The 13345-nt window shown below is 39.7% G+C and overlaps 1 protein-coding gene across 1 annotated transcript; it reads left to right on the forward strand.

Moving 5' to 3' along the window:
- The first annotated feature begins 1500 nt into the window (after positions 1-1500).
- Positions 1501-13229, forward strand: CHRNA5 (cholinergic receptor nicotinic alpha 5 subunit). Its single transcript, XM_081965247.1, has 6 exons — positions 1501-1648; positions 5842-5993; positions 6806-6850; positions 7265-7374; positions 8093-8927; positions 10150-13229. Exons 1-6 carry the CDS (start codon positions 1573-1575, stop codon positions 10309-10311), a joined length of 1380 nt encoding a protein of 459 aa, XP_081821373.1. The 5' UTR covers positions 1501-1572; the 3' UTR covers positions 10312-13229.
- The last annotated feature ends 116 nt before the right edge of the window (positions 13230-13345 follow it).

Genomic DNA, 13345 nt, shown 5'->3' on the forward strand with positions numbered 1-13345 from the left:
TGAGGATTTACACTTAGAAATGTGCACAGTGGCTTAAGCAGTTTTCAGTCGTTGCCGAAATATTTTTAATTACAGGGTTCTGCTTGCTTTACACGCAAAAAGGGGAAAAAAACCTTTGTGAAATAATGCAATTTAGCACTTTGCCAACAGTTTTTGGAGGCAGCTGCTGCACAATTGCAGCCGTGTCTGGATTGATAACAAGACGGTGTCCTGGGAAATCAGTGCTTAACTGTTTTATCAATTTTTCAAATGTTTTTGGCAGCGCGTAGCTCAACATTAGGTTGGTTAAAACGTTGGATTTTACCAGGCTGAAAAGTGGGAAAAAGGCAAGGTACCAGCAGCCCTGGACTTACGACCGTAATTGGAACCATAACTTCATTGCTAAGCAAAGTGGCTGTTAAAGTGAGTCGTGTCCAGTTTGACAACTTTTTTTTTGCCGTGGTCACTAAGTACAGTTGTTAAGCACATGGTCATTAAGTGAGTCTACCTTTCTCCACTGACTCTGCTTATCCATGGTTAACTGGGAAGATTGCAAATGGCAATCCCACCACTCTGGAATGTTACAACCACGATGCAATCGTAGGGATGCTGTAACGGTCATAAGTCCAAGGACGGACCAGACGCAAATCGCTTTTTTTCGGTGCCGTTGGTTACTAAACGAGTAATTTCTTGCCTTCTGCAAGACGCATTGCACTGTGTCTGGCCCCTTCAAAAGAAATGCAGAAATGCAGAAACTGTCAACCCACTTAAAAACAGCCTTCAGAGTAATCCAGGAGATGGATTTATTTATTTAAGATTAGTTTTATTTATTTCGTGGATAACCGCTCCAACTGCATGGGTGTCCCAGCTTTCTTTGGTGCTCCCCACAACAGCCCTGTGAGGTGGGCCAATGCGTTTGACAGCCTGGAGCAAAGTTAAAGCAAAAAGCAAACTTCAGAGTAATCCGGGAGATGGTTTTATTTATTTGAGATATAGTTTTATTAATTTCATTTGTTTTTAGGGACACGGTGGCTCAGTAGCTAAGATGCTGAGCTTGTTGATCAGAAAGGTCGGGTTCAAATCCCGTTATTCGTCCCAGCTTCCGCCAACCCAGCAGTTCGAAAGCATGTAAAAATGCGAGTAGAAAAATCTGGGAGGCGGTTTTATTTATTTAAGATACAATTTTATTTATTTCATTTATTTTTATCCCTCTTATTATTTGTTGTGGATAACTGAGCTCCTACTGGTCCTAGCTTGCTTTCGTGCTCCTCACAACAGCCCTGTGAGGTCGGCCAACGCGTTTGACAGCATGGAGCAAAGTTTTGGGTTGGCTGAAACTCGGCCCTCGGAGGGGAGCCTACAACTCCCATCAGCCCCTCAGCTGAGAACGGAGCTGCGAGGCTGCCGGGAGTCGTAGGCCAATCCCAGCTGTGGGAGGGAGCGGCGTCGCGGCTTTCCCGCCCTTTCATAGCCACGCCCCCCGGGACTGGGCTTCGTCGGCTAAGCGGCAGCCGGCGGGCTTTCCCCGCCGAGGCGAGAAACGGCTCCGCTCCTTCGTCCGCGTCCCGGCGGCCGCTTTCGCCGCGCGGGGCCATGGCCGAGGCTCCTCTGCTGCTGCTCCTGCTGCTCCTCTCCGCCGGTCACGGAACCTCCGGCGGCCGTTTTCTGGGTAACGCGGAGACACGCGTCAATCCCCCGCTCGTGTGAATGTCCCGGGAGCCGAGACGCGCGTCACGAGCCTGCCCAATGAAGAGCGCGCGAAGAAGGCAGTTATTGCGGGGGTGGGTGGGTGTTTCCAGGCAGCCAACCTGGGACAACCCCTCCCCTCTTAATAATCAGGAATTAACTGTCCCAGTGGCTGGACGGGGGTGGGAGGTCCAATAGGGTCCAACTATTGCGCTGGAGTTTTGCTGCATGAGACAGAAACTCTAAAAGGAGGCTGGCTGGGGAGGGGGTTGTATGTGGGGTGGGGGAGACATTGGATTTATTTATGAAAAGTATTTATAAATTGCTTCCCCTCACGAAGTACCCCTGAGGTGGATTTGGGGGGGGTGAGGGGAGGGTCGAGGCAGGTGTGCATGAGCATGCCAATGCATTACTGCCGGGAGGGGTTGGAGGGGAGAGTGCATGATGATTGTGCAAATCCATAGGTGTGTATGTGCATAGAGGTGAGATTTATATTCACGATTAATCACTTGCAGGCATATACCGTTCGTGTGTGTGTGGTTGTATGTGTCGGTGGTTGTGTGTGTGTGTGCACGCTTGCTTTATACAAGGCATATGCATAACTGTTACAGATAGAATATTAGTAATGAATTCAGTTATCTATGTCATGCCTCCCAAAATAACAATAACAGTTATAAAGTAGTTAATAATTTACATATCATCTAAATCTCTATCATATCTATTGTCTTTTATAGTATCTAAGCATTTGTCTCCATTATCTATCTGTCATCTGTCTCTCTCCTCTCTCTCTCTCTCTCTGTCTTTCTTTTTTCTTTCGTTCTTTCTTTCTCTATCTCTCTATCTGTCCTATCCATCCATCCATCCATCCATCCATCCATCCATCCATCTATCTATCTATCTATCTATCTATCTATCTATCTATCTATCTCACTCTCCTTGTCTATCTGTCCATCCAGACTTACATACACACTATATGCATAGTGGTTGGATATGAGAGGAGCGGCAAATAAATTTCATCATAAATCAATAAAATAAAAATTTGTAAGCATAATAACTATATACGGGCTGCTTTTTTCCTACTTCCATTCTGGGCTTCTCTATTCGGAAAGCCGCTTCCATTGTATTTCAGTGGGGCTGATGCCTCTGTAAGTGGGTTAGGGTGGGGGTGGGGGTGGGGTGTATTATTACAGCCTTATTCTGCTGTCGTATTGCAGGATTACTGTCCTTATCCCGATGACAAAAATTGCAACCTGATCTGTCCAGCCTTCCCTAAGAGACACTATAATCTGTTTTTGTAAGACTTTTTGCATCTGCATCTGCAAGACTTCAGCTAGAAGTGCAGGTTCAAACATTAATAACTGCGGTGGTTAACTGAAGGGCGGGGGGGGGGGGTGGCTACACTCCATTGTGCTGCATTGGTGATAGGAAAGAAAAAAAAACCCACACATCATGAAGGCAGGATGTAGTAAAGTGTGTATTCACTCATGCAATAATCTGGTTTGCCCAGGATGAACAAAATAGTTTTTTTAACCAAAGGAGGTTCTGATTCTCCCATCCTGACTTTAAATAGATATCTGCCAGCTGATGCTCTTTCCAGTTGTTCAGGAGCCCTGGAAAGAGTTCATCTCGACTTCATCTTTTCTAGCTTATTTTGTTTGCTCTGGCCGACAAGCAGCAAAGGACGTTTTCTGTTTTTAACCAAGGGCTGTTACTCGATAAAGAGTTTTTTGGGGTGGAGATTTGAATGGTTAAGACTGCAGGGACATATTTTTGTCTTGGGGAGGCCGATATTTTTAACCTGACCTGAAGGAGGACTGAAGGTTTAGACATTATTTTTGTAATTGGGTGTGTAAAAGAGAAGCACAAGTTAGCAGAAGGTCTTTTAAGAGCTTTCCCCTTTATGTAATGAAAAGGGTTTTTGATAGATCCAGCTTAAACAGATTTGCAGTTTTTGTTTTTCAGAAGAAACTGAAAATGTTAAGGCAGTGCTTTTTTCCTGAATGTATATTATTCATACACAATTGTTATTAGGTTTTTCTTCTAGATACCTGTAACTTCTCTGCCCTCTTCTAGTATCCTATGGTTATTGTTTTTTCTCACTAAAACAGTTGCTTTCTTGATATTTTGATAAGCAAAAGTTTGATAAACAACTCCGGAAATACAACTTAGCATAACATAGGTATTATGTGGCAAATTAAATACCGTAGCAGTGTACAAAGGTTGTAAGATCACAGTTGAAGGCAAGAAACAATTTTCTTCAGATAAGAATATTTCCAGATGTGTTTAAATGTGTTTGAACTGCCTGTTGAAGTGGATAGAGACATTTAATAAAAATAGAAAGTGGCAAAGGTGTTTTGAGTCCTAGTGTCTGCAAGGGGGATTTTTCAGTCATCTTCTATGACAGATGGTATAGAAAAAAACTGACTTGAACCATTCCTTTTAGATTTAGCTATTGTGAAGTGAAATGAAAAAGCAATATGTGGTACAGATAGAGAACATCTAGCTGTACCACATATACAGTTTATTGGCATAAAGTTAATCTAATGACTCAATTACTGCCACAATAGGTACACCTGAAGGACCAGGTTGGGGACAGATTCTCCTGGATAAAATCCATCTCTCTCATCCCCGCTAAGAGCCAAATCCCAACACAATGGCACATTATCAATTTTTAAAAATACAACCTAAACAAATGGTGAATTGTAATATAATTATTTCTGAATGCAACAATCAAGAAACACATTTTGTGAACAGAACAGCCATCTTCTGTAATCAGAACAAGTTTTATTCTTTTAAACAATTTGAACCACTGTTTCATCATTGGAATAAAAAAATAGTTTTTTATGACTACACTTGAACCTTTGTGCTTCATCAGCTGAAAGCATAGTCTTAGGTATCAGGGCCCAAGTCCCTGTTTAGCGGAAGAATAGGTATGGCAGGATTTTCTCTGCTTCAGTAACTGGAAAATAGAGCTGTGCAAATCTCCCAAAATAAGTGCTCTGCAATGCGTGAACCACATCTCTTCACTGAGTTGTTGCTTCAGAATTGCTGCTAGCTATGTTCTGCACATGTGTAGCCATTGTATTTTTTTTTTTTTTGCAGCAAAAAAAAAGTTGACTGGGCAATTTCAAGTGATTTGCATAGCCCTTGAAGTTAATTATCAATGCACATCATCTAATGAGTCTGAGAATAGCATTTTCCATTAAAGTGCCAGAATTAAGTAAAATATGGGTGATTCAGCATGCTAGGAAATTCAGAATGGTTTTAATTTTAACTAGTCTTTGAATTGTTCCATTTTAAAATATGAGCGATATTGTGATATTTAAGGTACAAAAATACAGTACTGTGTAATAAAAGTAACAATATTTTATGTTCCTCTCACAAAACGTTAAGCAATACAGTGTATTAACTTTGGGAGCACTTGTACACATAAATATCCCTTTTCCACTCCTTGTAATATTTTCAATAGGATAGGGAGAGCAATGAATATGTCACTTTTAGTTCTCCAGAAATGAACTTTCATACACCATGTGAAATATGTTGGCAATTGCTGTGAAAGCAAATATTGAATGTTTTAAGTGGAAGAAGGGCAATACAGTGTTGCTGATACTGAAAATTACCGTTGCATAAGTTCAATACCATCACAAATGAAATCTAATAGCCTACAATACTTGCAGCATGGAGCCTGAAGGCTCTGCTTGATTTACATATCTATTTACATAAATTGTCCATTTGTATTCATGCCAATAAATCTATAGACTAATCAAACTATAAATAAGTAGAAATGCATAGTTCCATATTTTCTACTTTTTTCCTCCTTAATTCTTCATCTTCAATTTGCCAGTAGCTTCTGGGACTGGTTACTTAAACTTAATGTTCCCCTCCCTTCCTGTAAATCATAACTTTGAGATACATCTCTCTATTATGATTTACATTTCTAGTGGTCATTACCATCCAGTTTAACTTTGTTGATAATGTCACAAGCTAAATCTGTAGAATAAAAGAGTTACTCGACCTGTTCTTTTATTCCCTCTGTTTAAACAGAAGGGAATTGTAACTTTTTAACTTTATGGTAAACTTCTATTGTAACAGGGCAAATTATGTGAGTTAAATATTAAATATTTTCTCTGGATTTTTTTTTTAAAAAGTAAAACTTCATTGTCATCTTTTGTGCAGGTACGTCTGAACCTACTTTTATTGCTAAAAGTGAAGACCGTTTATTTAAATATTTATTTGAAGACTATGAACGATGGGTTCGTCCAGTCGAGCACTTGAACGATACCATCAAAGTGAAATTTGGTCTTGCGATTTCCCAGTTGGTGGATGTGGTATGTTAGAAACTGATACATTTTAAAATTCAAACTATCTGAAGACATACAGTGTGTTACAGTGAAATGTAATCTGCCCTTAATAATTATAAGCATACTTTGTACTCAAGATGTAGGAGAAATTACTTGCAAATAATAGTAGTAGTATGATTCCAGGGCAGGTGGAGACAGGAATTTCTCTCCCACTTGCACCCTAAATAGCCACTTTGATTAGTCAGAGGACATTAAGTGAGAGTGTGATAAATAGACTACCAACATGGTTTACAACTTCAGGTGAATGTTAAAAAAAAACTTATACCTCTGAGTCTGTAAGATACAAAAAAGATTCTATGTTTTTAAACTAACTTAAAAAATTTCCCAATATTCCTACTAGCAATAGCAATGGTAACATTTTTGGTGCTCTTGAGTATTTGGTGCCTTACAACTAATGGATCATTTCATAATTGTTGGACATCAGTCGTCCCAGTGGGGAGGGGATCTCAGGTGGGAAATTAGGAGGGACCCTAAATAAACACAATAGGGCAAGGTATGATATCTCCTGCTTCAAATGCCTTTGAGCCTTATCTAGGCTTTCACAGGCAAAAGCTGCCAGTCCAGGGGGATTCCTGCAGAATAGGCATAGAACTATGAAGTAGCCTGTTTGAACCCTACAAGTATGGGTCTGGTAGTTCAGACGTGGCACATTGGAAGGCACCTGTTTAGGAGGGGGAAGCTACCAGAAGTCTTGCCAAGGTCCAGTTCAGATGCTGAAGCTATCTGGCTCTCACCTTCTAAAACCTTTGATTATATCTAATACATTTTTCTTCCAATAGGATGAAAAAAACCAGTTGATGACCACAAATGTTTGGCTGAAGCAGGTGAGTCCTGGTCGAAAATCCTATGAGTGGGACTCTTCATAATATTGGTGGATTGATAATTCATGCCTTTGGGTTGCATCAAAAGATAGGATCTGGATTCTCTATCGACCCTGAATGATTTACAGTAAATAGGCAAGGGATTCAAAGCAGCGAGAATGGCTTTTCCAAAAATATTAGAATCAGAAAACATTCCTGTGCAAGCAAACATGAGTCTTGCAGGATTATACCGGAATAACATCCATCCGTGTCCCTTCCTGTTTATCAAAAGTAACAAAATAAAAACTACAAACAAATATGTTTTTGAAGCAAGGTAGCAACTTTAATAGTAACATAGTAAACGTTTCAATTGTTGCTTTGTGGGCTATTTAAAGTTCAAGATAAAATTGAAGAAAAAAAGTCTCTATTGCTTTGCAGGAATGGGTTGATGTGAAGCTGATGTGGGATCCCGAGGACTATGCTGGAATAACATCTATCCGTGTCCCTTCAGCTTCACTATGGATTCCAGACATTGTCCTATATGATAAGTAAGCATTTCACTTTTTAAAATATATTAAAAGGGCAGGTCGACCAAATAGACTTGGGCCCAGGAAAATGCGAGAAAAACTGGGCTAAAAAGGCCTGGATGGATAATGAAATAAAAGGGTTCAATCTCCCAAGGAAGAAGACTCATGATTGCAGAGAGTTCTTACCCAGAAGGAATTAAGAACCAGGAGCATTCCCCTTAGTATAATACCTTCACTTGTACACTACTTGTCCTTCTGGAAAAAAATGAACAAGAAGCATCAGAAAAGATGCTGAGCATATTCCCTAGAGACTGCATTCGGAGCACCGGTAGAAGATAATTGGGTCCTCATTTGATGATCTCATTATGTTAAGAAGTGCAGCGCCTCATTAAGAAACATGGTTTTATTTTTTTACCTGTTGAAGGAGAAAGTTTTTATAGAAGGGCGGGCGGGCATGCCTGCAAAAAAGATTCCATCCATTCCTTTCAAAAGAGGATCATTCAAAATCCTGATTTTACTTATTTCCTATTCATTTCATCATTTCATTAAATTAATTCTTTGAATCGTGGCTGGAGGGTGCCCTACAGGGGACATCTAACTCAATTTTTATGTCTGTAAAGGATTATATACAATTTCAAAATAATTTTACTCTGGGAAAAAGTACATAACGCTTACTGTAGCTTTTTGTGGAAAAACAGTATCTTCCACCTTTTGTAACCCTTTGCTGATATTCTTTCAGTGCAGATGGTCACTTTGAAGGGACGTCTACAAAGGCCATAGTGAAGCACGATGGCACTATTGTTTGGACCCCACCTGCAAACTTTAAAAGCTCTTGCACCATTGACGTCACTTATTTTCCATTTGACCTCCAGAACTGCTCCATGAAGTTTGGCTCGTGGACCTATGATGGTTCTCAGGTGGATATAATCCTTGTGGATGAAGAAGTAGACAAAAGAGATTTCTTTGATAATGGAGAATGGGAAATAGTAACGGCAACGGGTATCAGAAGGAACAGAACTGATGGAAGCTGCTGGTACCCCTTTATTACCTACTCGTTTATAATTAGGCGCTTGCCTCTCTTTTACACTCTCTTCCTCATTATTCCATGCATAGGGCTATCTTTCTTAACTATCCTCGTCTTCTATCTTCCCGCCTACGAAGGGGAGAAAATCTCTCTCTGCACTTCTGTTCTGGTCTCGCTCACCGTCTTCCTTCTAGTCATAGAGGAAATCATTCCCTCTTCTTCTAAAGTCATTCCTCTGATTGGCGAGTACTTGGTCTTCACCATGATTTTTGTGACCTTGTCTATAGTCATCACAGTCTTTGCTATTAACGTTCATCATCGATCCTCGTCGACGCACAACGCGATGGCGCCATGGGTCCGCAAAATATTCCTCCACAAGCTTCCCAAACTACTTTGTATGAGAAGTCACGTCGATAGGTACTCGGTACCAAAGGAAGAAGAGACGACGGGCACCCAGAGATCCAAGGAATCTAGGAATACTTTGGAAGCAGCCTTAAATTCTGTCCGGTACATTATAAGACACATTGTCAAAGAGAACAAAGTACATGAGGTGTGTGTTCTAGTTGTGTTGCACTCAATGGCTGAGTTGAACATACTGTACTTTTTGGAGTGTAAGGCTCACTTCCCCCCCCCCCCTCAAAAAGAAGGTGGAAATGTCAATGCATCTTATACACCGAATATGGCCAACCTCACCCCTCGCATCCCGTTTTCTGCAAAAACAGGGCACACAGAGGGTTTGGGAGGCCTGAAGAGTGCTTCTGGGAGTTTGGGAGGCCAAAAATGGGATAGGTTTTCACAAAAATGGCATGCGCAGAGGGTTTGGGAAGCCTGCAGAATGCTTCTGGGAGCCGGGGAGGACAAAAACTTTTCCCCCCCTTGTTTTCCACTTTGGTGTGTCTTATACTCCGGTACGTCTTATAGTCTGAAAAATACAGTAATACATGAGGTTAGGCAGTAGAACCTTAATCTTGAGCCTTTGGTGCTTTATGAGCTTGGTTATTTGCTTGCGGACATTTCATTACCCAACTAGATAGCATCATCAATGCTCTAATGATGTTGACAGTGATCATCTCATATTGATGATGTAACCTAGCTGGGCCATGAAATGTCCGCAAGAAAACAACCAAATTCAGAGAACATCAAGGAATCCACAGTTCGACCCCGAGCTACAGGAAGAAAGAACCTTAATTATTTGGTTGATTTCAGATGCTGTACTGGTTTTGGATGTCTTTGAGAGAAAGGGAAATCTTAGTCCTGTTGATGGAAACCATTCTTTCAGAAGCAACCTCGCAATATCTAAACCGTTGAATAGGTTTTGTCGCACCTTACTATTGTTTGAGTGATGGGCACCATATGAATAATTTGGTCTATTGTTTTGGATCAAGATAGTGAAGATTTGGGGTCAATAGCATGCTAAAAAAAATAAGAGAAATGATTTCTATCTCCTACAGTGACTCATGTTTGTCTGTGACCCATTTTTCCCTAGTTTATATTTACAAATATGATTCAAGCCTTAACAAGCACAAGTATTTTTAAATAGACTGGGTTTTTTTAAATTCCATGATAAAATTCAGTTTCAGTAATTTATACTATTGAGTAATAAGTAAACTCTACAATAGGGAATACCTATTATGACAATGGTTTATGTATTTCTGATTTGTATCCCTTCTATTTATTATTCTGTGACTTTTGTTGCCTCTGCCTAGGGACCAAACTCAGATAGAACCAAATGCTTAAGGAAAGTTACTGACTTTTTTTCTTCTTTTTTTTAGGTTGTGGATGACTGGAAGTTTATAGCTCAGGTGCTTGACCGTGTGTTCCTTTGGCTGTTCTTTCTGGTTGCGGTTACTGGGTCCCTGGCCCTGTTTCTTCCTGTAATTCATAAATGGGCAAGCAAAATAGTACCAGTCCATGCTGGGATGGTTAATAAGTGAGTGAATAGGGGCAGAATTCTAGCAGTGTTTCTAGATATGCGAATTCCTAGATATGTTTAAGTACTTTCTAAACTAATAATGAAATGTCTGAGAATGCAATTGGGAGGGGAAAATTCATGGTGATATTTAACCATGAAAATTGTAAGATGGATTTCCCCACCACCACCACCCCTCTTAATTATAGCCTATCTGGATGCCATCAGCAGTCTAAGATTATTTATATAGCAAAAAGTATTAGCACGACACTTTAACATTTAAGGTGTCTAGTATGCACATCATTGAAACTGCTGCAGCAGTGGATGAGGAGTTGTTTTGTCAGGGATCAGGGCAGGGGTCATATGCCCAGGCAATTGGTTCTTTTGGATCCAGAGACAATGAGCACACCAAGGAATAAAGAGTTTTTTTAAAGTTTTTAAACTCTTTTGAGATTTTCACAGATGAAAAAAAAAAAGCTTTGCACAATGTGAAGATTTCACAGCCCCTCTTCGCAAAAAACAACAGTTTTTGTAAAAAGCACATTAGCTCAGAATGAGCTCTGAACTTCTAGACCAGGGCTGTCCAACCTTGAGAACTTTAAGACTGAACTTCAATTCCTGGAATTCCCCATCCAGCTGACTGGGGAATTCTGGGAGTTGAAGTCCATGGGTCTTAAATTAGCAAAGCTTAGACACCCCTTTGTAAAGGAATCTCTTCTTGAATCTCTTACAAAATTGACTACGAATCTCCATCTTATGTGTGTAATATTATTATGTGTTCTTTCCATACATCTTTACTCCTGCCATCCATGTATTTTATGCCGTACGCTAAACAAATAAATGTGAAGGAGAAATCAAAATATGCTACTAAATTCCTCAAAATACAACGGTCTTCTTGCTTCTACCAAGGAATACAGAACGTTTTAGATTTTTTTTAGTCCGCTCATGTGACGTGTCAGTAATCCTTATAGCAGATGAGGGCTCTCCGTCTCTTACTCTTAGCATTTGATCCTCAAACTGTCACTCAGAATTAAGCTCAGTTTTCCAAGGAACTGGATGGAGTGGGAAGGGTGAAAAGTGTAAAGCGGCACAGAAAGTTGTGAAATATGCAAGTACACCATGGAGTGTTTTTGACTTTCTAATGCAATTTCCTTTCTAAATAATCCTAATTTTTTTGTGTGTTGCGATAACACAATAACAGTGAGGACAATTAAGCAGTGGAGCAGCTTGCCACCAGAAATTGTGGGTGCTATCCATCACCGGAGGTTTTTAAGAAGAGTTTGGACAATCTCTTGTCTGAAATGGTATAGGATCTCCTGCTTGAGCAGAGGGCTGGACTAGAAGAACTCCAATGTCCCTCCTAGCTCTATTCTAATCCTAACCAAAGTACCTGAAGTTTGCTATGAATTTCTGTGAATGTAAGAAAATAAAGACACCCTTCAACTCTCATGCCGTTTTCTTCATAGCCTTACAGAAGCCATTCATTATTCCTTCCTTCAAAATTTTTGTTGACTTCACAGTCCAATCCACTTGCTGAAAAAGATGTGTGGATTATAGAAGTTGCACATGAAGTATCGGGCATGCTCCTCTATATGTTTTTCATTAGGCACAAATGCCGTCCGTGTTCTGTGAAGAAAATCTGTGCTATATAAGTAGCCCTCAAATTAGAATCAACAATCAAATCACGGAATGAACAATATGCTACAGCAAAGGTGGATAATATAATCTAAACACACTTTTAGAGAGATGGTAGACAGTTGGAAACCTTTTGTGTCAATTACACAACAGTTCCAAAATGAATGTTTGCAGTGATATGAGCTGGGATACTTCATCATTCTAGTTGTATTTTGTGTATAGCTGGAAATTTTTAAAATATTTTTTTAAAATCAGATTTATTTTTAGATTTTAGAAGTGTACTAAATGCACTTTAAGGGTGATAATTATAGACAATAAATCAAACTTTGCATTTGATACTTGCTGTTTGTTAAATTTGTAAATCCCAGGGGAAATTTTAAATTATATAACGTATTTCATTAGGAAACCATCATTTGGAAAGTGGGTTAATTAAAGATTCCTTAATATTTATCTGCATTGCTTAGGGGGTTTCGTGTCTTCCTCTCAGCCTTTTTCATATAAGTAGCCGAGATTTGTTGCCTTTAGTGGAAAAATCATTCCTGGTCTTTTCCTTTGATTTAGCTTCCTTGAGACCAGAAGTTGAAAACCAATGCTCACTATCATCTTAATTTCATTTGTCTGCTGCAATATCCCATGTTAATAAACAATTCTCCAAATCTTTATAAATGTTCCCATTTCCTTCTAATCTACTTCTCTACAGATTTCTTTGAAGCCCTTGGCCAAATCCCTCAGTTTGAATCTGTAATGTAAAATGGATGTACATATTGATAAAAGAATATTTGTAGTTCAGGGTTGAAATGTGGGGTCAGGGCTAAGATAGTAATCCAATATATTTTATATACTAGTGGCTTGCCCTGTCTGTGTTAGTGGGTTGATTCCTTAATTAGGCTGTTTACTTTTTTTCTTAGTTAAATACCCAACTAAAATGAGAGCAAACTCCACTCCCTGTTAGCATGGATGATGTTACCTAGTTTGGTAATGAAACGCCTGCAAGAAAACTATCAAGGTCAGAAAGCACCAAGGACCCTATGGATGTACATGTGCGCTTCCTCTGGTTTCTTCTGTTTCTCTCTCACACAAAGGGAGCCTTTCCTCTGCTTTATCTCAATTTAAAAAAAATAAATTATCTTGAATTTCTGGCTCCCGTATGCCCATACCAAGGCGTACCGCCTGCAATCACCACTGCTCAGTTTCCAGTCATGCTAAGTATTTCCAGCATAGGCCCTCAAGAAACTGATAGGTCTGTAGTTAGCTTGGATCTGCTTGGTTTCCTCCCTTATATATTGGTGCTGCTGCTGTCATCCCCAATCCTTGTAACATAATTATCTGATTTTAATATTTGGCTTATTAAAATTGCAGGGATCTGCATTTCTGTATTAACGAGACGGTCTTGACTCTCATTTTCCAAACTTCTGCAGAATAAA

Source organism: Natrix helvetica (genome assembly GCF_964273705.1).
Source record: "Natrix helvetica genome assembly, chromosome: 12".
Classification (NCBI taxonomy): domain Eukaryota; kingdom Metazoa; phylum Chordata; class Lepidosauria; order Squamata; family Natricidae; genus Natrix; species Natrix helvetica.